This window comes from Taudactylus pleione, unplaced genomic scaffold (assembly GCF_031769625.1).
Source record: "Taudactylus pleione unplaced genomic scaffold, aTauple2 ptg000086l, whole genome shotgun sequence".
NCBI lineage: Eukaryota > Metazoa > Chordata > Amphibia > Anura > Myobatrachidae > Taudactylus > Taudactylus pleione.
This window is the reverse complement of record NW_028284488.1, coordinates 12,749,402-12,776,669: the sequence shown is the minus strand read 5'-3', so window position 1 is coordinate 12,776,669 and position 27,268 is coordinate 12,749,402. Positions and strand designations below refer to the sequence as shown.

General features: G+C 41.1%; 1 protein-coding gene across 7 annotated transcripts in view; it reads left to right on the top strand.

Annotated features, from left to right (window-relative positions):
* ANKRD16 (ankyrin repeat domain 16) overlaps positions 1 to 10,279 on the top strand; it is a 58,675-nt gene extending 48,396 nt beyond the window's left edge. For all 7 annotated transcript variants that reach the window (XM_088468714.1, XM_088468717.1, XM_088468713.1 and 4 more), the window contains 3 exons: positions 706 to 867; positions 1,244 to 1,322; positions 10,042 to 10,279. In XM_088468714.1, the coding sequence (XP_088324840.1) occupies positions 706 to 867; positions 1,244 to 1,322; positions 10,042 to 10,217 (417 nt within the window). In that variant the 3' untranslated portion in view covers positions 10,218 to 10,279. The remainder of the gene's footprint in view (positions 1 to 705; positions 868 to 1,243; positions 1,323 to 10,041) is intronic.
* The last annotated feature ends 16,989 nt before the right edge of the window (positions 10,280 to 27,268 follow it).

Sequence of the window (27,268 nt, the reverse complement as noted above, 5' to 3'; positions counted from 1 at the left end):
GTGTGGTAGAGGGTGTTGAGGTAGATGTCAAGAACGCAGGTATTCTGCCTAAATATGGAGGATTTTTTCCAACAAAAAGGTTGTAATGGGATTTGTAATAATCTTTAAACAAAGTGATTTATAATCCTCAGAAATTTAAGAGTCATTTGGGCTTTTAAGAGAGAATTCTATTATAGGTACATTTGGCACTCAGTTTACGAGCCAAGTGTGTCAGCCTGATCATCTTTGTCATAATATATCTGCTGGGCCCAAATAAGGGCTTTAGTTGTTGCTGAAGAAGGGTGAGGATTGACTGTGGTCAACCTGTTGAGCCTCCCCTACAGAGTGGCTTTATGCACATCCCATAGTATAGAAGGGGCAATCTCAAGGGTTGCATTGATTGCCTAAAAAAAGTGTTCTTCTGTTGTAGCATACCCCCTTTGTTTTTTCCTATTTTTGCATAGGGTGACCGCTGCCCATTTTCTTTATGTATATGCTGTTTATTTTTAAGCAAATAAGTAAGAAACCTTTGTGTGTATTTTAAACACTTTGAATTTTTAAACTGCCGAACTAATCAGAATATACACAAGCCACTTATTTTATTCTCAATAATCTGATATAATTATGTACGTTTAATAACCTGTTATATTAAATCATTTTTATATTCTATAACTGGGTGGGATCAAAGAGGATTATGAAGTGTCCACCTTTCTCTCCTGGTGCTAGGTCTGCTACATAGCGATGGATAAAATGGGAGCTCAGGCATTGCATCTGGCTGCAGTTACAGGACAAGACCAATCACTTCAGTACATGGTGACTCAACTTGGTGTCAATGTAAACGAAACAGCAACTCCAGTCCTGCTGAGCCCACTACACTATGCTGCCAAGGTCAGATGTGCAAGCTACTTATGCAATCTATTGAATATTTAATACTTTGGACAAATAGAATTAGTGCACTGAACTTCAGAATCCTCAAAAGTATTTGATTTTGTTATCACTTTTCATTTCATTTTAAATTGTCCATTTAAAGCTTTTGCAGGTACTAGTGCTTTTCTAATTTACTACATCTCTTCAGATTATGTTTGCCAGATACCTTGAACAAGAATATTCTTTGGACTTTTAAATTGGCTTTCTTTATCCCACAATTTTATACTTTATAATGTTTTCAGCATAGCTTTTATTAATTAAATCACATTGCACAAACCATAATAACAATAACTCATTAAATGCTGATAGTTCTGCAACTCTTGCTCTGATAACACAGGAGGGACATGTCGGTTCTGTCTCAACGCTGTTATCCCTGGGCGCTGATCTAAATTACAAAGATGCAAAAGGAAGATCAGGTAGGATTTTAATGAACAATTCCACTCTCCACCTAGAGCACAGTACATTAAATAAGTTGTATCTTGTAACTTTTCCTTATTGGACTTAATTATGAAGTTAAAAAACACAAATGGAACCTAGAGAAGAGCGCTTATCAAAAAATGTCAATAAAAGGTTCCCCAGAAGGGTGGTAAGTCAAAATGTCACTTGAGGCATCTGGAATAGTGGAGATTGTGATTCTTCAGTCTCCCTTTGTTATCTTGGTACTTTTCCCAGTTCCTCCGGGTGTGGATTAGAAAGAAAGACCAAAAAATACAAAACAACCAATGTGTTGATCTGTTGCGTACCGTACTCACGTATGGGAAAGATGAGACATTCACATCAAGGTATCTTTTCATGGGTAAGTTGATCTCCCATGTCAGGAACCAAAAAAATGGATGACCACCAGAGTGTTAATTAGTAAAAATATTTATTCAATAAAAAAGACAGGAAAACACTACTGCGTCCAGCAATACAAGGTAACAGCAGATCTAAAACAATTCTTCACTGTACCCATGAAAGATACCTTGATGTGAATGGTTCATCTTTCCCATACGTGAGTACAGTACGCATGTACTTAAAGAAACCTTGATAGAGAAACCCCCCGTTATTTCCTTTCATCCATATTCTTGTCTTTGTTGTGGGAAATTTGAAGGTGTGGAACATACACAGAGGAAAACTTTTTTTTACAGTACATATATACCACACGCTCCTCCAGCGAGTCATTTGTGTGGGATATAGTGGGCGTCTTTCCCTCTACAATTATTTCTTGACCAAACAGATCTACACATTGGTTGTTTTGTATTTTTGTCTTTCTTTATGATCCACACCCCGGAGGAACTGAGAAAAGTACAAAAATAACAAAGGGAGACTAAAGAATCACAATCTCCACTATTCCAGACGTCTCAAGTGACATTTTGACTTACCATCCTCCGGTGAAGTTTTTATTGACATTTTTGATAAGCGCTCTTCTCTAGGTTCCATTTGTGTTTTTTACTGTATGATTAATAGAGTGTTGGGGTAATACTCGGGCCTATTGAGGGGAGCTGCTGTCTAGTTTGCGCAGAAGTGTATTGTGCTTTTATTCTATTATTTATTTATGAAGTTAAAGAAATAACATATTGATTCACTCTTCCACCGCCCAACGTCTGTTTTCTGTCTGATCTAGGTCTATTTTCAATTCGTTTTTGGTGTTTGTAGAGATGCTGCAATCATCCTGAATAAGAACACACCATAAATGTTTTGTAGAAGTGACTCTTTCTTGAGTTAAAATAATATATTTAACAACACATATAGTTTTGTTACTAATCTATAATTCATACTCCTCTGCATTTGATCTGTATATAACTTTACCATCATCGATAACAGAGACACGTTAATTGCTAACTAATTATCTGTGGCTACAGTGTCTTTTTCTGTTATGAGAAGCTTATTTGATGTTAATATACTAAATTATCAGTGTGTTTAAATGTTTGTTAAATTAATTTTAATTTAGCAGTATAATCCGTGCCATTATTACATTTATTTTGTCCTTTCTATTGTACAATAGGGTCCAGTCCTTTTATTTTTTTTTATAATAGGCAGCAAATGGCTGTTTGTCATTCATGTAGAATTACTATATTAATAATTATCGTCGCCAGCCTTTACACACTTTTTTTTTTTGGTTCTGTTTGCCTGTTCCCCCTCGATTTTCTGCATAGAGAATGTGTGTGTGTGTGTATACATACGCGGAGTGCCAGTCATAAGGAGTGTGTGTGCCGGAGCTAGAGTGGGCACTTCCGCGCGCGCCCCCAAAAAGGGGGCGTGGTCATTGAAAAAGGGGGCGTGTCTATAAGACATGTCCCCTTTTCGTCACTCTTGGGGGCATGCCCGGCACTTACGGACATGCCGGGTCGCCCCTAACCACTGCTGACAAGATGGTGTCTATTCACCCGCAGTGATCAGGTCACTGAACCTTTTCCCACCCGCGGGTCGAAGACTGCACACGCAGGCTGTCTTAGCGGGGTTCTGCCTGGTGAGGGCAGGGTGCTTTTTGCCCTCCAGAAGGAGGGCAGGGCACAGCGCCCCGCTAAAACAGCCTAGCGGGAACGCTATATATAATAAATTATAGTCTATATAACCCTGCACTCACACCTATATAGTATGCCACCGGGGGGGTGCCACTAGAATTAAAATTAATCCATAAATATCCGGTTGGTTCCAACACCATTGTTTTATATTGCATTACAGCAGCACTACTGTAGTGTGTTTTTCTGCCTTGCACATTACCAATTTTGGCCTCCCATGCATCTATCGATATGTGTTCATCTATTGTCAGCGTGATTTACGCTCTGTCACTGGTTGCCAATAACAACCATGTTGTACACAGCATCTGCAGTCTTTGGTTTGTGGTACACACATCCGTTTTCACCTACGCCTTGTCGTTGGAAAGCATGCCACTTCCGCATTGCGATTTATGAATATTGTACCTTTAGCACTACCGTAGTCAGCTAAAGGTAATCAGTGGGTATGTTTAACATCCCCGTGCTGACACACACTTCTGGATGAGCGGCACTTTAAATCCTCAGTCGCTGCAGTCTCTCTGTACACGTGAATGTGGCTACAAGTGTTTGGTAACACCCTCTGGCATCGGTTATCCACAGTGTCTGGGCACACTGGTAAGCATTTTTTATATTTGTGTACTGTAGTTTCAGGTGCATTGTTGGTCCATTAGACCAGAGTCTTGTTATTGATTAGTATGGATCTTTGACTGCGGTTTGTCCGTGTATGACCTGGGTCGGCTGTGCCTTGGGTCCACAATTGTATTACACGTGGTCCTTTGACACACTGCTTTGATGGTGATATGCAGTGCGCAGGTACACATATATTTATATATTTGTGTGTGTATATGTGTGTGTGTATGTGTGTATGTATATATATAATTTATATTTTTACATCTATATACACTATTATGTGGTGGCCATTCATGGCATTAATATTTATTTTGTCACTATAGTATTATTGTGCAGTGTTTAGTGGTTATTGACATGTAATATATACAGAGGCCAGCATTGCCATTTTTTGGCCACTTAATGTGTAAGCACTTCCTGATGGCTGTGCTTGAATTTTTAATGGTATATGGAGCCTGGTAGACTACATCTATATGTTTATGTTTGTTTTTTTCACAGAAATTGTCTTTAATTTTGTTGGTCATGTGCAACAGATGTGTTGATTGGAATACAATGTCCTGAAGAAGGTTCGACATGAACCGAAACGTTGACATTAGGTATTTGTTAACCTGGATCGGATGTCTACTATCTATGTGGCATTAATCATCCTGAATAAAATAAATTGATTCAAAGTTGACTTTGGAGAGTGCCCTTGTTCATTTATAGCAAATGAACCAACTGGATATAATAAATTATTAAAATATATATATATTTTCTCACATACACAGCAATGCACTTCAGCGCAGGTAATCCTGTGGGTCTACAGATAAAATTTCAAGATGTATTTGGTGCTGTCTCCTTAAATTTCTTCTTGCCAGGAGGATCCCAGAATTTCTAAAACATGCAGATAGTAGGAATAGCGCTCTCGTGACGTTAGTATAAAAAGTATAATTTTACCTGCAATAATGCTCACATAAATCAAGGCTAAGAACGTTGTACATAGCCCAGTAATCAGCTCTTCTCAGCTGGCAGATCTCTTAGTCGCCACCACTAGAGGAGACTCCAGGTCAGCGCTGCTTCTGGAGATAGCAGAGGACTTCAACGTCTCACATCAGTTTGGACCAATCCCAGGGCGTGGTCCAAACTGATGGTCCTAAATAGAACAAAACCATTTATTTGTTGATTTTAAACTCTGTGGACTTTGGGCCTGATTCAGACCCGCTCGCAAGCGGGTCGATGTTTGCCCCCTGCGCATGTGCCGCCTCCGGCGTGCGCATGCACGAGCCCCAGCGAGCGACTGAAGTTCAGTAACTCCGGGGCTCGCTACAAGACGGGGCGACTGTCGATGTTGAGTGACAGCTCGCCCCATTTTGTAGGCGGCGAGGGGCGTGGTTAGGCAAACGCAGGCTTTCCCTACGCCTGGTGTTTGTGGGTGGCCCTACTCTTAGAGCAGGAAGTCCACTCGGGCTTGCGGGAGCAGAGACCCTACTGCAGGGTTCGTCGCGATAATCGCGACCATCTCCAGGCCGCTCGCACAAGCTGTGGGTGGTCACCCACAGCTTTGCGAGCGGGCTGGAGGAATAAAAAAAACACGCCCATCAGACCTGCGAGCTGCCTCCAGCAGCGAGCGGGTCTGAATCAAGCCCTTTGAATGATATCACTAATGATTTTGAATGTGTAAACAGCTTGATTTGCTCAAGTTGGCCTAGATTATTACCAAAGTTTTTAGAATTATGAAGCATTTACGGTAGAGCAAACATTTGCACCATTTGATGGACGAGTTGGGTGTTGTGGGCATATCCTCTGTAAACATAGCAGTACCAAGCCAATGTTTCATTATGTGGAGCAAGATTAATAACATGAGATGGCGAACTGCATGGGAATATCCACTCTGCTAAACAACTTGATTTTAATCCATCCACAAACCAAATATGGGGTAAACCCTCACCCCAGGCTATGGGTCAGAGTGCCAACTCTTGTCACTGTTGTCATTGCTAGATTATTTGGTTAATTACAGTGTTTCCCCATTTGCTATATGGTATATTAGGAGTTAGCTAAAGTAAAGATTGTCCAAAAGTGGACAACTTCTTTACTTATTATTATTATGCCCACGCAAACAGCTAGATAATCGCTTTCAAGTACTAGGGTTATCAAAAAGATGAAACATAGATGTTCATATTTCTGATGGATTTTTTTCAGTTACAAAATGAACTTGTTAATTTTCCCCATGTTCTTAACATAAGTGCAGCATTTCATTAAATCTGATCCCGTAGTGAGATATAATCTTGTGTAGGCATTTTGATGCAGTCTGTACCTGCTGCTTGGCTTCAGCAACTGTAGTGGTGTCTAATTTGGCCGCTCATGTGGGTAGCCAGATTGTACAAGAACCTGCCGATTAGCAGATGGGAGGAGATATAAATATATATTTCTTCTTCAGGGTCCATAGGGCTACACAGGAAGACAATGGGGTGTAGGTGGGACTTGAAGAACCGGACACCAACAGCAAAGCTTTTTCAATCCCAGGATGCTTCGGTCCTTCCCCCTATACCCCGCCCACAGCCTGAGGGCAACTCTGTTTTGTTGGTGTCCGTCAGGAGCTGGATCACCGTTATAACAGTAAGGCTGCTATTAAAGAAGTCTGCACTGCTGCTCCATCACTTCTCTGTGGCACCGTGACACCAGCCCTAGACTAGTTAGTCTCTGTGGGGCTGTGAGGGGGACCTAGCTAGCAAGGCTCCCCAGACTCCAGTAAAAGTATAGTCCTACAACGCCACAGAGGTGGCCTACCTCAATCACCAAGGTGGCACTCTAAGATGGACAGCAATGGCAGAAGTGTCCCGCATTCTCACATGGGCCGAACGCCATCTCTGCAGTGTCATCTCAGGAATTCTCAATTGGGAAGCAGATTTTCTCAGCCATCACGTCGTGCATACAGGGGAGTGGTCTGTACATCTTTCCGCTCCTGGTGGATAAATTGGGTCTACCAGATGTGGACCTCATGGCCTCACGACACAACCACAAACTTCCAGTGTATGGAGCCAGGACAAGGGACCCCTATGTAGCCTTCGTGTATGCATTATCTGTGAAGTGGACCTTCCATTTGGCGTACTTCTACCCTCCAGTCTCCCTTCTTCCTCGGGTTCTTCGGAAGTTCAAACAGGAAGGGGGCACAGTCCTGTTGGTAGCTCCGGCTTGGCCCAGACTCCATTGGTACTCTGATCTTCACAGTCTCTCAATACACACTCCTCTTTGACTTCCTCTACGACCAGCCCTGTTGTCTCAGGGTCCCTGTCTACATCCGGACCTGGCCCGTCTGTCTTTAATGGCTTGACTCTTGAGACATCCCTATTAAGGTCTAACAGATTTTCTAGCTCTGTGGTACAGACCATGATCAGAGCACGTAAACCGTCCTCTGCCAGGATTTATCACCGGGTATGGCGTACATATTTCCAGTGGTGTGCCCCTAGAAACTATGGCCCTCAAGTTTTTAAGCTTTCTAGAATACTTGCCTTTCTTCAGGCTGGACTGGATCTTGGACTCCGCTTATCATCTGTGAAAGTGCATGTCTCTGCTCTCTCCATATGGTTCCAGTGCAGAGTTGCTCCTCTGCCGGATGTTTACACCTTCCTACAGGGTGTTCTACGTATACAAACCCCCTTTGTCCCTACTGTGGCTCTATGGGATTTGTCAGTGGATCTCGACGCACTTCAGGAACCTCCATTCAAACCCCTGGAATCGGTAGATGTCAAGTGGCTCACTGCAAAGACTCTGTTTCTTCTGGCTGTAGCATCTGCTCGTAGGGTATCGGATTTAGGGGAGCTTTCAAGTCGCTCCCCCTTTTTGATCATTCATCAGGACAGGGCTGTTCTTAGAACACACCCTGGTTTCTTTTCCAAGGTGGTTTCTCTTTTCCACCTTGATGAGGAAATTGTGGTTACGACCTTTCAATCACCAGACCTCACGGCAGGCTTCTTTGGATGTGGTCCGTGCTCTGAATATCTACGTGGACCGTACTAGTTCCATCAGGAAATCAGACTCCCTCTTCATCCTATGTGGATTCCATAAGAAGGGATGGCCAGCTAACAAACAGACTCTGGCCAGATGGATTCTCATGACTATCTCACAGGCATACACGCAGACTGGCCTTCCTGGGCCGGCTACAGTACCTGCTCATTCTACTCGCTTTGTGGGTCCCTCTGGGCAGCCCGCCTCTGCTGACCAACTATGCAAGGCGACTACTTGGTCTTCTGTCCACACCTATCTTAGGTTTTATGCCTTTGATACACTTGTCTCTCAGGATGCTTCCTTCAGGAGCCGCGTTCTCCTCTCAGCTCAGAAGCATCCCAGCCCTTGAACAACTGCTTTGGGACATCCCCATTGTCTCCCTGTGGAGCCCTATTGGACCCTGAAGAAGAAAAGGAGAGTTGTTGTTAATGCTTTCTTCGAAGCCCATAGGGTCCACAGGGCACCCGCCCTGCCGCACCTGGCTTCTATGGGTTTTTTCTCTTGGTCACTAGTTTCCGTCTCTCTATGAGATTGTAATTCTTCAGTGTACCAGTCTTCCTTGTCTCCTATCCTGCTCATGCCTTGGGCTTGTTAACAAAACTGAGTTGCCCATAGGCTGTGGGCGGGGTATCGGGGGAAGGACCGGAGCATCCTGGGATTGAAAAAGCTTTGCTATTGGTGTCCAGTCCTCCAAGTACCACCCACATCCCAATGTATAGTGAGAGTGCCGGGACTAGGGCTGTATATATGTGTGTGTGTGTGTGTGTATGTATGTGTGTGTGTGTATATGTATGTGTGTGTGTATATATATATGTGTATGTGTGTATATATATATATATCGATAGATATATATACACACACACACTATATCAGATGTCCTGACTGACTCATCAACGCCCAAAATGAAAACCGGCAAGTATATTCCTTCCATGATATAGGTGCCCACTATGGAGGGATTTTTCTAAATTCGACTCTTAAGGGGGTGAAAAGAGCTAAAAAATTTTCTCCCCCTGTGCTATGTCCTACTTGACTGTCTCATGTTGGCTGTAGCACAGGTCATATTCAAGCACTAACTGTCATCGTAAGTTCTGCCAAACATCACTGGCAGTTGGTGTGGCTCCTCTATTTCAATAGTGAAGGAACAAAGGGAATGCGTTACTACAGAGGTGTGAGGGGAAAACGTGTTATAACAGCAGTGAGAGGGGAATGTGCTACTATAGAGGTGAGAGGGGGAATGTGTTACTACACAGGTATGGGAGGGGAATGTGCTACTATACAGGTGAGGGAGGGGAATTTAAAATGTGTTACTACGGGGTAAGGGAAAGGAATGTGTTACAACATGGGTGATGGAGGGGAATGTGTTACTACAGGGGTGAGCAAGTGTAATGTGTTACCCCAGAGGTAAAGGAGGGGAATAAGTTACTACAGGTATGAGTGAAGGTAATGTGTTACTACAGGTGGGAGGGAGGGATTGTATTTCTACACAGGCAAGTTAGGGAAATGTGTTACTACAGAGATGAGGGAGTGGAATGTGTTAGTACACAGGTGAGGGAGGGTAATGTCTTACTATAGCAGTGAGGGAGGGGAAGGATTAATGTGTTTATTGGAGTGGTGAGATGGAAATGGAAACAGTAAATATCTAAGGTCTACCCAGGTGAAACTGGTTCCTGTGGCCATCTTATGGGTGGGTAGATCGGTCGGTCGTCCGTATATACAGGCAGACATGCACGATATATCTTTCAGATATATTGCATTTGCTGTGTTTGCTGGCCGAAGCGATATCTGTGAACGGCATAGTTCAGATATATCGTGTGTATGCACTGGCTGACTATCTGGATGTTATATCGTTGGTACAGTCGACAAACTATATATCGAGCAATGTGTACTCAACATTTGTCTTATTTTGCGTCATACCCACAAGTTCCCTTATTTCTCACCTTGCAGCATGTAGCCAACTTAAGTCTAATGCAGTTGTTGGTGAGAAAGGTAAAGTGATTGAAGGATCTTTATAATGCCATCCTTTATGCAGTTTATGCTTTTTCCACAGCTCTTCACATGGCAAGTTCTGGCCAGCATGCAGAATGTGTTAACTTTCTCTTGAAATCTGGACTCAGAGACACATGTGACTGTCATGGGATGTTTGCTGAGCAGTTTGCAAAGAGACATGAAGTCAAGCAAGTCTTCACACTTTTCCAAGAACTGGATAACACAATTAAAAAATAAATGTACTTTAAAGGATCAATAAGACTAAATCAAAATATAAAAATCTACAACTAAAATATCAATGAGAGATCCTAATTGAAGCCCTTACAAAATCAGAGAGGTACATTTTATTAATGGACATTTAGGGGCATATCCAATTGGATGCAAGTTAAAAACCATGCGCCCATTTTTGGATTACCGTGTGTATGCGTGCTCCCGATACCCGGGAGCGTGCACACACACAGTCTGGACATACTTACCCTGCTGCAGAAGGACCCGGCTCTTGACGCTGGAGGAAGAAGATACCGCTTTGGAAGGTGAGTAATTAAGCTAATTGGAAATTTCCAATTGCTTAATTAGTCCTCAGGGGGATTGCTGCCGAGGTCCCAGAGCAAGTCCCGCTGATTTTTCCTTAAATTAACGATTTTAGGAAAAATCAGACTTGCTCTGAAGGTGCGAGGGGAAAAACCTCCCTGCGCTCAAAAACTGAAAAACGCTGCACCTAATTGAATAGCAAAAATCCTGCTCCTGCAGGAAAAACCCACAGGTGCAGGATTTTTACTGTTCTTGCACATAAATGAATGTGCCCATTAATCCCTTCCTAAAATGTGCTCCCTGCTTGTGCAGGGCTTCAATCATAAGCCATGCCAGTGAAATGATTTCTTTACTCTAAGCTATACCCACAGGGCCGGTTTAAGGACTGTGGGGGCCCCTGGGCAACAAATGTGTGGGGGCCCCAATTGGTGAAAGTTTATTGTGTGTCTGTAATATATATATATATATGTGTGTGTGTGTATATGTATGTGTGTGTATATATATATATACATATATACATATACACACACTCACACACACAACTTTAACATACATGCATATATGTGTGTGTGTATATATATATATATATATATATATATACACACACAAATATATATACACACACATTCATACATACATCAGGCCAGCAGGAGAGTAAGGGGGGCGGGGCTTAATTGCGGGCCGCAGCTCCGTTAAAAGACTTAAAAAAATAAAAATAAAATTTCAGCTTGGTGATGGTGCCCAGGACAGAGTGGGGGGCCCCCTATGTGTGGGGGCCTCTGGAAGACCGCCCCTGTCGCCCTCCCTATAAACTGGCCCTGTATACCCATGTTTTGCTGAAATCATTCAAGCTCACATAGTTGAGCTTTGCTGCATCTCTTCTGGTTTATGGACCGATGGTACTGTTGTAATCAGAATGGTTGTGGAATATAGAAGAGCAGCCTTTGCTGACTGCGGGGTGGGTTTTGAAAACCATCAGCTGTTGGAAAAGATCTGAACATGTGAATGAGTGAAGGGAAAAAATCATGTTTCACCAGCAGGTCATTTATACCCATTTTACACCAGAGCAAAAACCTGGGTTATTGCTGGGTCTACCCAGGTCGCAGCTCAGTGTAAAAGGGTCCCTAAAAAATAACCCGGGTCAAGTGACCCTGCAATCCAACCCAGGTAGCTACCAGGGTTGGACCCAGGATGGACCTGGGCAATGGTGCAGTGTAAACGGTGCAACCCGAGTTATCCAACCCGGGTCATGCCTAAAATGAGCTGATTGGTGGTTGTGGAGCTGTCACCTCCCACTTTTTATGTTTAGCAGGGCAGACCCAGGTTCAGTGTGAACGGGGCTGACTTGAGAATAACCCAGATCGATGCTGCTGTGTAAACGGTGTCTGACCTGGGTCTGTCCTGGGTTGGAACCATGCCCGAAAACCCAGGTCGGACCCTGATTTTTGGTGGAAAAGTGGTATTGCTGAAACCCTGCACAGTGAGGGGAATGAGGCAATTTAAATAAAAAATGTTTTCAAAGTTTGCATGTCTTTTAAAGCCAATGGTTTTTTTTTAAGAAGAAAGGAGAAGATTCTGTCTTAAGATATGGCGCACAAAACCTCTTTATTGGATATACATTAAAAGAAGTTGGTTATATGGTACCAATTCAGCGAATTAAGGGTTAAAAGAATATGTATTGTGTGAAAAAATAAAGATTGAATAAATGGTGATTTCTTGTGAAAGAAAGTTAACAATAAAATCAAAATGGAACCTCGCCATGTGTCTTCATTATTAATTTGTCTTATCTTTGTTGTGAACACAATATATTCAAACAGTTTATGTATTTGGTAAATTCCTAATTAGGACTCTAGATGAAAGATAAGGAAGCTCGGGAGATGATAATGAACCTCTTGTTCATATGTATTGCAAATATGTATACGTTTTGATATGATATTCTTTTTGGATGAAGGGAGTACCCTACTAACGAATAATATCACATATATTTATTATAATTAGTATTGAATCTTCTTAAAGATTTTACAAAATAATAATTCATTGTAACATACCCTTAGTTCAACCTTTTTTCTAGGTGTCAGATAATAGTTTGTAGCATGCTATCTCCTTATCTTATTTCCTTATTTCTGTGATTCCCATCAAAATATATTTTTATGACACACCACAGAATTAACACCTTATAATAAGTCATTTATTAGTTGTTAACTTGAAATATGAGTCATCAGCGAGATATAACTTACACAGTGCTTCATTGATTCAAGGATATATTTAGCAAATAATATATGTTCAGGGATGGTGTAAAGCATATATCATCTATAGATTTGATGAGAAGGCAGTGTATAATATTATTTGTTTGCTATGGTCTATTAAGACACTGCAACTCTTTCCCCTTTCTTTCACTTCAGTGTATTATTATGACTGAATCCTCGGCATCTGATGTCAATAATATCCACTGAACTTAAATAGTAAAGGTGATTGTTTTCAGGTTGTTTGAGATAACACATACATTCTTTTTCACTGTAGCTAGTCTCACCCTGCTTACAGTAGTAGCGTTATATAATTATATTTGGCACAGTGTTACCAGCTACAGCTATAAACTATTGAGATACTACTGCTCCTTTCGACTCCTTTTCACTTCAGTGTGTTATTTTCAGGTGGTTAGGAATAATATATGCATTCCTTTCTACTGCAGCCAGTCTCACTCTGGTTACAATGATAGCGTTACATATTCGTATTGTGCAACAATGTTGCCAGCTACAGCTATACTTCAGCGAGTGAACTCTCTTGTACTGCAGCGTCCTATCTCACAGCAAATCTCTTTCATATATTAGAATAGCGAACATATAGAATTGCTTTACAACAAATTGATTATTATAGACATGAGAGACATGGCGAACAAGCCAACGCGCGTTTCGCTGTGTGCTTTTTCAAGGTAAGCCGATTGTATGCACTGCCCCAGACTTTCTTCACATAGGCAAACCAATCGGATCTCGTTGCCTAGTCATGTGACGATTAAAACCAATCTTGTGTTGGTTTGCATTCACACTACAAGCTCCTGGTCTCCTCCAATGAGACACCCAGTATTAAACATCATATATGGAGGATGTGTTGTCTCTAGCCGATCAGATTTATGCATATCCCTATCTCTGCTGTTGATCCGGACTTGGTATGTGATAGAATACTATGAGATGGAATAAGGGATATATTTCGCCAATGTTTTGACATAAAATTACTGTCTTTTGGTGGCTCTTTTGGGTAATTATATATTTAATGAAATTTAATAGTCATGTTATTAGTTTGCAATTAGTTTTAATACTTAAATATTTTAATAACCTCCTACTTATTGGTTAGGTTATATTTATTACAGTGTTTAATGAAAAATTGCATATATAAATGTTCTCAGAATTAATTAGCAGATCAGAAATTACCGTGAATAGACATTCCAGATCTATTTTCCTCTTATCCCACTGGAATATTTCTAATATTAAGTCATAATTATAGATACTTATTGTTTAGTCCCCATTATTATTGGGAGGGTGTTGTGTAATACTTCACCTTTAAAAGGATTTTTATTGTGCAATAATAATACAATTCCTTGATGATTCATATTTTACTCATCATCACTCTTTATATTAAACTAATAATTAGGATTAATGAGTACAATTTAATATCAGAAGTGTTGTGATTAGTGAGAAGTTCCATGATAAGTGAGATTATTTCAAGTGCTAATTAATAAAAGTTTAGTTTTATTAAGACAAAAAAATTATTCTTAATAAAAAGAGATGTTAAATAAGTGTGTAAAGAAGCTAAATATATATTCTTAATCAGTGAATATAAGGTGCATTACAATGTATTGATCCTATATATAAATCCAAAAAAACCCACCTAAAAAAATAAGTGAATTAGTGTAAAAACACAAATATCAAAATAACCCGTGAAAAAAAATTACACTGTGATTAGGGATTGCATCTATTTATAGTATTTTGTAGTTCCATTGGCTATAAGGAAGGTTATTAATACATATATATGTATATGTATGTAAGTATATATCTATACTCTACTAAAAGGTCCTCCAAAATTAGATAGAAGTCAACTTTATCATTATATATAGATTGATCTGATTATTACGATTCTCATTATTATGATAATGGTTGAAGATTACAAAAATTATTATGATCTAAGGCTAAATTCATTAGTCAATCCCTTACTGAATCCTATTCCTACTCTGATTGATGACTGAACATTATTTAGAGGAATCTAGAACATCTATTCCAACAAGGCCCACTTCAAGAATTGGTAAATGTGTCCCTATATATTTAAGAGTATTGAAATTCTAAAATTGTGGTCCTTTACCATATATACCGATCTAATTGGAATATTATTACATTATACCTTAAAAAATAATAATCGTATTCCTTCCTATATTTATATTCTATCGGCATACCACAATTCTCGTCATTTAAAATCAACCTAAAAAGATGGTAAGTATATTAATGTATACTTTAACATATGATACTCATTAGTCCTTTTTTGATGATATTCGGATAGCCGAAATAATAAATTTGCAATAGTATATATTTCTCACTTGTCTTCAGCGGAACCAAGGGTTTGTCAAAAGATTCCTTATATAGTAGTAGTCTTTTAGAGGAATGGGGTATATCTGTTATTGATGAGAACAAACAGAAAAGGGAAAAACTGTTTTGTGAGCACTCTTGGGTATTGTACAAAGATTAAAACATAACTTTTATTAAATAGCAAAGAAATAAAATAATTGCCCTAGATAAACTCCTATGGAAAGTAATATAGATGAATACCGTACAGTGAAGTATATAGCTTATACCATTTACATTTGTGTAAATAAACTTATACACATAACCAGTACATACATATAATAAAAAGGAGAAACAACTCCTTACAAATACAGAAACAGACCAAAAAAATTTTTTAGAGCATAAAACTGTGTAAGCAGAACGGTATGTTCTGATATTCTAATAGTTCTAAATTACTATAAGATATGAACTTATAATATCAATGCCTGGCAAAATATTTGCTGTAAAAATATTCATACCATCAACAAACCAGTCATAATATCATAATGGTGTGTACAGTCAGTATTCATTACCTAGGGTAAAGTGGGGGCCTTTTGAGCTATTTGCAGAACATTTGTTGTCTCCTAACTATCCTGTCATTTCCCTTTGAGGTTATTTAGGAATATCATGTTTTTGTTTCATTCTTTTTGCTGAATACTGACTGTACACACCATTATGATACTATGACTGGTTTGTTGATGGTATGAATATTTTTACAGCAAATATTTCGCTAGGCATTGATATTATAAGTTCATATCTTATAGTAATTTTGAACTATTAGAATATCAGAACATACCGTTCTGCTTACACAGTTTTATGCTCTAAAAAATTTTTTTTGTCTGTTTCTGTATTTGTAAGGAGTTGTTTCTTCTTTTTATTATATGTATGTACTGGTTATGTGTATAAGTTTATTTACACAAATGTAAATGGTATAAGCTATATACTTCACTGTACGGTATTCATCTATATTACTTTCCATAGGAGTTTATCTAGGGCAATTATTTTATTTATTTGCTATTTAATAAAAGTTATGTTTTAATCTTTGTACAATACCCAAGAGTGCTCCCAAAACAGTTTTTCCCTTTTCTGTTTGTTCTCATCTATGACTGTGACTCTAGTGAGCACCACCACTGCCCTAATATAATTATTCTAGATTTATTCTAGTCTACAATAGGTATAGTGGTCCTATTATTCCATGATCAAACATTCTTTCTTTCTTTAGTCTGTGCGACGATACTCCCCTTCCCTTTTTCCTTGTTTTGTTTCAATGTATATCTGTTATTCTCATTCAGGCCCTTGGGATGCAGACTATACATTAGGAAGATTATTTTAGTTTCTTCCTTCAGGGGTTCTTCATCCAAATTGCCCCCCTAATCCCCATCTGGATGTGTTTCATTCCAAATGCCTTCAGGGTATTAAAGTTGATTTGATGATAATTCAGAAAATGCCTGGCAACTGTTGTAAATGGTTTGAATTTTGCTAGATCTTGACTGGCATTTCGGATTGATCCGACCTGTTCCAGTATCCTTACTTAGTTGCCTTGATGTCTTACCCACATACCTCTTTCCACAGGGGCACTCCAGATGATATATTGTCCCTACTATGGTACAGGTAATATAATTTTGAATTGTTAATTTATTGCTGTATTTATCATAGAACCATTTGGTAGGAGTCATATATTTGCAGGCCTTGCAGTGTCCGCATCCAAATGAGCCCTTTTTGTTGTATATTGGTTATGTCCTTGTAGTCAAATGACTATGGACTAGTCTATCTTTCAGGTTCTGGGATCTTCTCCAGCTGGTTTGTATTCTATCTGGTAAGATTAAGGCCAAATAATTGTCAGTTTGTAAAACTGACCAATGCCTCTGGAGGATGCTGCTGATTTCTTTCCAGTGTGCGTTGAAGGTTCCAATGAATCTGATTTTGTCCTCTTCCTGTGATTTTATTTTTGGTTTCAGCAGTGCTTCTCTTGGGTAACTTTCAGTTTCCCTAATTGTTTTCTTGATTAACCTATTGCTGTACCTCCTATTTTGAAGTCTCTCACTCAATTCCTGTTGTCTAATTCCAAATGATTCTGTAGTGGAGCAATTCCTTTTGGTCCTCAAAAATTAACCCTTCGGAATAGCTTGAATGGTGGCAGGTAAGTGCAATATAGTGTTCTTGGCCGTATTCTTCCGAAACAAATCAGTATCGATTCGACCTCTTTCATCAATCCGTTTTATCAAATCCAGGAAAGTGATCTCGCTTTGGCTCATGATATAGGTCAATCTTTTATTGAGGTTATTGATGTTTAGGGTCAAGATGAAATCCTCTAATATCTTCTGACCACCTTCCCACAATATCAGGATATCATTGATGTACCTCAGATACAATAGAATATTATTTGTGTACCTATCATGGCATTCCTGGAAGACTATCTCCTCCCACCACCCCAGGTAGAGCTTGGCGTATGTAGGGGCACAAGCTGTCCCCATTGCTGTCCCTCTAACCTGGAGGTAGTGGTGCTCATTACAAACAAAATAGTTTTTAGTAAGAACAAAATTTAATAAGGTGGTCACAAATTCATTGAAGTCATTTAATATTTCCATGTTAAGAAAGTACTTAATGGCTTGGATGCCACTTAGGTGGTTTTATACTAGTGTATAAACTTTCTATATCACAGGATACCAGCCATTCTCCAGGATTTACACTTAGGTTTTGTAATTTGTTGAGTACATCCATCGTATCTCTCACATATGATGGCAAGGATAGTACATGTTTGCGTAGATGTTGATCCACAAAAATACTTGCTTTTTCTGTTAGGTTGCCCATTCCTGAGACGAGGGTTCCCCCTCTCATTTTTATCTATTTTCAGTAGGAGGTACAACGTGGATGTTTTTGGTTTATCTACTTTTAAAAAGTCAAAGTCACACTTCTTAATATCCCCATTGTTGAAAGCTGCGGTAATTATGTTCTTATATTGTATCAGAAAGTTTGAAGTTGGGTTAAATAGAATTTGTATATAACAACTACTATCGTTTAGTTGTTTGTTGAGTTCTTCAATATATAATTGCCTAGGCCATAGGACAATATTGCTCCCTTTGTCTGAGGGCTTTATAACTACATCTTGCCATTTTGATATTTGTTCTAGTGCTATTCTTTCACTTTTAGTGATATTGTCTCTATACGTTTTTTTTCTGGGTAAACAATTTATCCAGGTCTTTAGAGACCAGTTCTTGGTTTACCTATACAGCTGGACAGATTTTATTGTCTGGAAAGAAATTGGACTTTTTTCTTTATTTTAGATCTATCAAATGGTATTTGAGTTTGCGAGTATGTAGATTCATTATCATTCTCCAACTCTTCTAGCATATGCAATGTTGGTTGATCCTCTGACTGTAGTACATTGCTATCATAAGGAGATGCTAGATACTGTTCCTTTTGTGCATTCTTATTCACGTAGAATTTTTTTCAGAAGGATTTTCCTAGTAGATAGGTTCAGATCTTTCTCTCATTCAAATCTGTTAAAATCTTGAGTTGGAGAAAAAGAGAGTCCTTTGCTTAGAATTAAAATCTGATGATCATTGAGAATTCTTTCTGTGAAATTATAATTCTCAGGGAGTCATTATATGTGTTCTTAGCCATTACTTCTGATACCGGATCCCTTCTGAAGTTGCTCCCTCGGCTCTTACCTCCAATCCAAAAGATCTTTTTTTTCTCCTCCTCTTACTCCTTCTTGTCTTCCGCCATCCGTTTCTACATTGGGTCTCATTGCATTTGGGGTTTGTCCTAAAAAATCCCTTCTGTATCTTCTGGTTACAGACATACTGCTCACATTTTCACCCTCAGAAGAATCTAATTCCGACATTGTATAGTTGAGGGAACCTGGAGGTCCTTTGTTGTTGTACTTGTGTGTTCCATTTATAGATTCTATTCTGTAGATAATCTTCTTGATCTCGTTGGAAATTCCTATGTTTCTTCTCAACTATATCATCTTTATATTTTTCAATTTTGATACTTCTTGGGTTAGATGGTCCAAAAGGATCTCTTCCTAGTTCTTTAGAGCAGTGTGTTAATGTTGTTTCCCATTCACGTTTGAGGTCATTGTTGGCTAGTTCATACATGGGGTTGTAAGGTCTTGTTTATCGACATTGATATTGAATAGGGAATTTGGATTATTTCTAAATGTATGACGTCTATCTTCCAAATCCCTACTCAGACTGAATTATGTCATATATGGAGTGTGATACAATCGGACTAACAAATTTATTTCAGATCTATAATTTAACTAGAATTCTTATAATTATCAGACAATAAATCATTTATGGTGCCAGATGTATTGAGAGAGATTGAGTTAACAGTTATCACATTAATCAAAAAGACAAAGGAAGAGATACATCTGCACACATTACGTATGGTTGTAACTAGGACCCCATATTTAATAATGTGAATTACATTCAAATTGGGGGTGCTGCCATTGCAGAAATTTGGCAATTTTTAAGACGAAAGGAGAAGATTCTGTCTTAAGATATGGTGCACAAAAGGTTATTTTGTTCATATAAAAAGAAAAATATTTTTTCACACAATACATATTCTTTTAACCCTTATTTCGCTGAATTGGTACCATATACCCAACTTCTTTTTAATGTATATCCAATAAACAGTGAATAAATGGTGATTTCTTGTGAAAGAAAGTTAACAAAAAATCAAAATGGAACCTAGCCGTATGTCTTCATTATTAATTTGTCTTATCTTTGTTGTAAACACAATATATTCAAAAAGTTTGTGTATTTGGTAAATTCCTAATTGGGACTCTAGATGAAAGAAAAGGAAGCTCGGGAGATGGTAATGAACCTCTTGTTCATGTGTATTGCAAATACTTATTGATATGATTCTTTTTGGATGAAGGGGGTACCCTACTAACCAATAATATCATGTATATTTATTATAATCAGTATTGAATCTTCTTAAAGATTTGCAAAATTATAATTCATTGTAACATACCCTTAGTTCAACCTTTTCTCTAGGTGTCAGATAATAGTTTGTAGCACGCTATCTCCTTATATCTTTATTTCCTTATTTCTGTGATTCCCATCAAAATATATTTTTATGACCCACCACAGAATTAACACCTTATAATAATAGTCATTTATTAGTTGTTAACTTGAAATATGAGTCATCAGCGGGATATAAATTACACAGTGCTTCATTGATTCAAGGATATATTCAGCAAATAATATATGTTCAGGGATGGTGTAAAGCATATTTCATCTACAGATTTGATGAGAAGGCAGTGTATAGTATTATTTGTTTGATATGGTCTATTAAGACACTGCTACTTTCCCCCTTCTTTCACTTCAGTGTATTATTATGACTGAATCCTTGGCATCTGATGTCAATAATATCCCCTGAACTTAAATAGTAAAGGTGATTGTTTTCAGGGTGTTTGGGATAACACATACAGGTTGAGTCTCCCATATCCAAAATGCTTGGGACCAGGTGTATTTTGGATATCGGAATATTCCGTATTTTGGAATAATTGCATATTATAATGAAATGTCTTGGAAATGGGACCCAGACATACACACAGAATGCATTTATGTGTTATATACACCTTATACACACAGCCTGCAGGTCATTTTAGATAATATTTTTTATAATTTTGTGCATCAAAAAAAGTTTGTGTACATACATGAAATTCATTTATGTTTCATATACACCTTATGCACACAGCCTGAAGGTTATTTTATACAATCTTTTTAATAATTTGTGCCTTAGACAAAGTTTATGTACATTAAACCATCAAAAATCAAAGGTTTCATTATCTCAGTCATGCTGAAAATATTCCGTATTTCGGAATATTTGGATATGGGAGACTCAACCTGTACAATCTTTTTCACTGTAGCTAGTCTCACCCTGGTTACAGTAGTAGCGTTAAATGTTTTCAAAGTTTGCATGTCTTTTAAAGCCAATGTTTTGAATAGACTGGAAATGGAAGGGAAATCCAGATGCCAATGAATCATTGCTTCCGAAGTGAACATGTTCAAGCCTGTGTTATTATACCAATGCCTCCATTCTGTTATTTCCTAAATATGTAAAATACACACATTGTTTTGCTACAGGATTCTAATAACTCAAGATGTATTTTTTTTTCTCAGAGGAAAAGTATTGTGTGACTAAAATGACAACTGACTTTTGCAGTGCTTTATTCTCCAGTTTTTAAACTTACACCTAATAAAATTGGAAGTTATCTTGTTTAATCAATAGCATGTATATGTACATTGTCAAGAGAAATAGCTGATGGTTGAAGTGTTAGGTGAGGCATCACCAGAGAGACATTCTTTATTATTATTATTATTGTTTATTTATATGGTGCCGCAGCTCCTTACAAAGTACATAAACAAATGATCAGTGACCTACAATACAGTGCAGGACCAATACATGGATAATATACAGTACATTGCTACATTAGTGACCATAACACCCAAATAGCAACAGCATAAACAACCAAGTGAGGAGTAAGCAGTAGATGAAAGTAAAGTAAAGAGTAGCACAAGAGGGCCCTGCTCATAAAGGTGCATACACACACAACGATTTTTTTGAATGATTATCTTAATGATATCATTTATCGTTCAAAAAATCGTTCACTTTCTGAGTTAAAACGATGAACAATTATCGTTCATGCGCGTTCACGTTTGTAGTTCAGTCAGACTGACCTACTCAACGATTTTCAGTAAGGGAATATGCAAAAATCATTTGTAGTTCAAAAAAATCGTTCATTACATTTAGTAAATGAACGATTTTAGTAAACGATTTTCGTTACTTTTTCCCTTTAAAAAAATGAACGAAAATTGTTTACTAAAATCATTCATTTACTAAATTGTTGTGTGTATGCAGCTTTAGAGATTACATTCTAAAGGGGAGGGAAAGACAATGACACAGATGGGGTAGACAGGGAGGAAGGAGCATATAGCAGCAAGTTAGGATGAAAGCTTGGAAAGCATTGACGAAGTAGTGGGTCTTGAGAGCATGTTTGAAGGATTGTAGAGAGGTGGAGAGTCTGATGGGGAGAGGAAGGGAGTTCAAAACGTGGGGAGCAGCACGGGCAAAATCTTGAGGCGGGAGTGGGAGGAAGTAATCAGTTGGCAAGAGAGGCGGCGTGCATTTGTTGAACGAAGAGGGCTGCCAGGAGAGTGAAGGGGAAGAGGTCAGAGATGTAAATGGGAGAGGAAAGGGTGAGGGCTTTCAAAGCGAGTGTAAGAACCTTGAATCAAGTTCTAAAGGGGAGCTAGTGGAGGGCTTATAGGAGAGGGGAGGCGGATGTAGAATGTTTGGAGATGAAGATGAGCTGAGCAGCAGCATTGAGAACAGACTGGAGAGGAGAGAGATGGGACTTGGGGAGGCCAGATGCAATGATGCAGGCAGCATAGGAGCTATGTGCGTACTAGAGTCTATACACATTGCCATCAGTGAGATTATTAGAGAGGGTGAGTTGGCTCATAGTTTTGAAAAAAGAATGTGGTTTGGAGTGGGCACCAGCATGGCCATCAGTGATAGAGATGGGAGAAACACTGTAGAGTCAAGCAGTGTAGTTTCAGTGACAGCGCTCCTTACTAAGAAAGGGCGAATGCCTCTATATTTAACAGGCAAGTGTCACCTTGGAAAGTACCCCTAAACTGTGAGTGTGTGCTCATGGAGAGCTGCACTCTGTGGAGGAAGTCCCACCAGGTAGTAGTTGAGCTCATGATATAGTAGAATACAGGTGAACTAGGACGACATGATTTCTACTTCAGGGTCCATAGGGTATCCACAGGATACCTTGGGGTATAGGCAATGGCGGCAGACATCCAGGCACCACAGAGTTAAATTCTCAGCCTCCCAGGATGCACTGGGGTCCCTCCCCTATACCCCGCCCCCGAGCCTCAGGCCACTCAGTTTTCGTTGGTGCCTGGCCGGACCAGTCGCACCGTACAGAGGGGGGTCTTTTCAAGGCCCCTGAAGATTTCTTCGCAGCTGTGGCTGCACAACTAGAGTGCTCCAGCATAGGACAGTCAGTATTGACGTCCATGCTGTCACTCCTACACCCCGCCGGTACCAGAACGCCGGTACTGATCCGGGGATGCTGGTTGGTAGCTGGGGTCACAGCTAGCGGTGACCCCGGCTACCTGGACTGTGGCCGGATGCACGGGGGACAAGGTAAGCGCGGGGTCCCGCGGTGGGCACCCGCCGGTAACACAGTCCTTTTTGGTCCCCAGGCAGGGGGCTCCCTGGGGACTGGCTGCGCGTGGGGCCAGGTACTGATCCTGCGCCTTCCACTAGACCACCAGGGACAGCGGACCGCAGCATGTGCGGTACAGCGCGGCGTCCCAGGTGTTAATGGCAGGCCAGGGGAGAACGCCTTCCCTGTCTCACAGCCGGCGTCTCCCCCGCTGCACAGTGCCATTCCACAGCGGTGTGAGCGGGCTGTGTCATTGCTCCTCCCCCGGGCCCGCCTCCTCTCTGCTCCTCGGTGGCCATTTTCTCACTACATGTGCTGGGCTTGTAATGCAGGATGTTATCTGTGTATTGTATGTGACTTAAATGCTAGCGCTGTTTGCCTGTACTTCCTCATGTCTGAAAGTGAACGAGGATATCCTCTTCCAGCTATAATGTACTGATATCATGTGCACTTAGCGGAGGGATATGTAGACGCTGAGGGTTTATGGAGGGCATGTTGTATTATATATCACGCCCCATTTCTGTCACTGTGCCTGCACAAAAAGGGACCGCCCTCGGCTGGCTAAGATGCTTACAGCCCTTGTGGGCAACGCTCCCTGCATTTCCCCATAGGGGTTATCGCAGCGAGTGGTGGTCTCATCACATGCAGGGGTCCCTGGGCAGTTGATGGTACCCCAGTGTATCCTGTTTTTCGCCCCCCAGGTCTCGCAGGAGCCTGTGTGGGTGAATTTATTGTCCAAATGGTATAGCACCTGATGGACGTTTTACAGGGGGAGTCACCATTTCGGCCTTCTAAACGGCCTTTCGGGTCTCAGACGGGTAAGGACATGACGTCTGATGACGGCGACATTATTGACTTTTTCAGACACGAGCCCCTTAGTGCAAAGGAGGCGTAGTCTGGGTCTAAAGTCTATATACCTGGCCTTATACGGGCAGTCCGTGCGGCTTTGGTTATTACATATCCCCCGTGGCTAAATCCAACTATGCCTTCTTGAAGGATAAGGGTGTTGCCACTGTAATTCCTCTATCTGGTCAGGTGGATCATTTAGAGGAGGCGTGGAAAATCCGGGTAAGCGGTTCCAGCCTCAAAAACGGTTGACCTTTTGCATACCCCTTTACGGATAATTATTTTTCCGAATGGGAGTTACTGTTACGGGTAGATTCTCATGTTACACGCCTAGTGAGGAGTGTTACGTGGCCCATGCCCTCCAGGTCCTCCTTGAAGGAGGTTACACATTGCAAGGTGCAAATATATCTAAAATCCAATTATTCCCTTGCTGGAGGGGCTTCCAGGCCGGCTATGGCCGTGTGCTGGGGGGCCAGAGCCATGGAGCGCTGGGTAGGTAACTGGATCTCTGCACACTGACTCTCCAGCAGAGCAGGTGGATAGTGGCAAATTCTCAGAGACTTAGCCACGTTCATAATGAGACAGTCTTACATATAGCCTACTCCTTTCCAGAATCTCCTCGGCAGCAGTAGCGGCTCGCCGCTCCCTGTGGTTGCGCTCTTGGAAAGCGGACGCAGATTCCATTTGGAATGCTTTGCCTTTTACGGGACAGGTCCTGTTTGGCCCTCATCTGGACACAATTGTGGCCCCGCAGGCAGCAGCTACGTCTGCCATCGGCTACAGTCCCATCGGGGTCTGGGGTTTTGTCTTTTCGGCCCTGTGAGGCCAGGGTAAGTCTAAAATATAGCTTTCCAAGACAGTCAGTAGCCAGAAAATCTGCTCAGCCATAAGAACAGGCTTGGATTACAAGACGTCCTACTCCCAAGTTGGACTATAAGCCTTCAGCCTCAGGGGACGGGCCTCCTCTCGGGGGACCCCAGAGTTGGAGGCCGGCTTCTCCAGTTCGCCCAGTGCTGGTGTCTGACCTCCACGGACACTGGGGTAAGAGAAGTATTTTCTTGAATGTATGTCCTCTCCTCCCGGTAAAAGCCTCCCAGACGGTTTTTCATTACAGGTCTTCTGTCAATTCAAGACAAGGCCCTGTAATTTTTGAGGGTGTTACACTCTATGCTCCAAGCAGGAGTTATGGTACCTATTCCGTTGCCCCAAAGGGGAACGAGGTATTACTCTATCCTCTTTCTGGTGCGGAAACCCAATGGGTCTTACCTGGACATCCTCAACCTCGAATCCTTCAACAAATTCTTAAGGGTTCCTTGGTTCAGGAGGGGGACCCTGCATTCCATCACTCAATGGAGCCTGGGAATTTTGTGGTGTCGTTGGATATATTCAGGGTGACTACCTGAATGTCCCTATTTTCTTCGAACACCAGTGTTTTTCCTCAGGTTTGCAGTGGTCGATAAGCATTTCCAGAGATACTTCAGTGCCATCTGCAACGGACAATATCTGTGTTGCTACGTTAGGGCTGACTGATACACTGGAAATGGTCCTCTCTGATTCTTCACAGAGGATGCTCCATATCCCAACATCTGAGGATCTTTGTGATTGAGGAAAAGATCTCTGCATTACAGGCAAAGGTACGCAGTTGCCTGCAGAGTCGCCGAGTGTCTATTCACTCGGCAATGTGGTTCCTGGGTTCCAGGGTGTCGCTGTTCGACATGGTGGAGAGTACCCAGTGTCACTCTAGAAAAATTGATCCTCTCCGGATGGGATGGGTTGCCCCATAGGATAAAGTCAATAGTGCTTTCCCCGAAGGTTTGTCTTTCTCTGGCCTGGTGGCTGCGGAAAGCTTACCTAAACAAGGGGCACCCCCTTTGGGATTGCGCACCGGGTCCTTCTGACAACGGACGCCAGTATCCGTGGCTGGGAAGCAGTGACGGGTCCACACTTGTTCCAGGGCAGGTGGACACCAGTAGTTTTTGTGCTTCCCATAAACATCTGAGAACTCTGAGCAGTATTCACGGTTCTCCAGCATGCAGGACAGGTCCTCCACGGAAATACTGTGCAGGTACGGTCTGACAACGCCATCATGATGGCTTATGTAAACCACCTAGGTGGTTCCCGAAGTCGGGCGACACTAACAGTGGTGTCCCGAATTCTGGCTTGGGTGGAAGGCTATATCCCTGCCGTCAACGGCAGTGTTCATTCAGAAATCCTCAGATAGAAAGCAGGCTTTCCCAGCCGTCAGGACGTGCATTCAGGGAAAAGTGGAGCCTTTCAGAGATGAGACTCTTATGGTAGACGTATGTTGGTCCAGTGGACCTCCTAAGTTGTGTACCTCGTCCCTCCGTTATCCCTTCTTCCAGTAATAGCAAGAAGGAGGCGCGCTCCTGCTGATAGCTCGTGCGTGGGCTAGACGGCACTATTACTCAGATCTTTGGAGTGTTTCAGTTAACACTCCGAAGCTGTTACCTCTACGACCAGACCTGTTGTCTCAGGATCCTGGCTGATACCCAGACCTGGGTTGTCTGTCCTTGCCGGTGTGGGGGTGGAGACTGCCCTCTTAAGGTCTAGGAGTTTTTCCAGCTCTATAGTTAACAGGGCCTATGTCCATGCTAAGAGCTCGGAAGATTTTTATCTGCAAGAATTTACCATCAGGTATGGCATACTTTCTTTCAGTTGTGTCGCCCTACAGGCTCTGCTCCTCGGGTATTCCGGATATCCAGAGTGTTGGCTTTCTTACAGGTGGGCTTAGATAACGGTCTTCGCCTTGCTTACCTGACGGTGCAGGTTTCTGCCCTGTTGGTTTCATCGTAGGATTGCTACTCTGATGTCCGCACCTTTGTGCAGGGTATACATTATATTCAGCATCCCTTTGTTCCTCCTGTGGCTCCTTGGGATTTGGCTGTGGTCTTTAGGGCTCTCTGAGGACCGCCATTTAATCCACTGGGCTCAGCGGACTTCAAATGGCTTATGGCTAGGAATGTATTCCTTCTGGCCATTGATTTGGCCGGTAGGATCTCAGAATGGGGGGCTCTATCATGTAGACCTCCCTCTTTCTCATCTTTCCTAGGAACAGGGCAGTGCTTCGCACTTGCCCTGGTTTTGTACCTACAGTGGTGTCTAGTTTC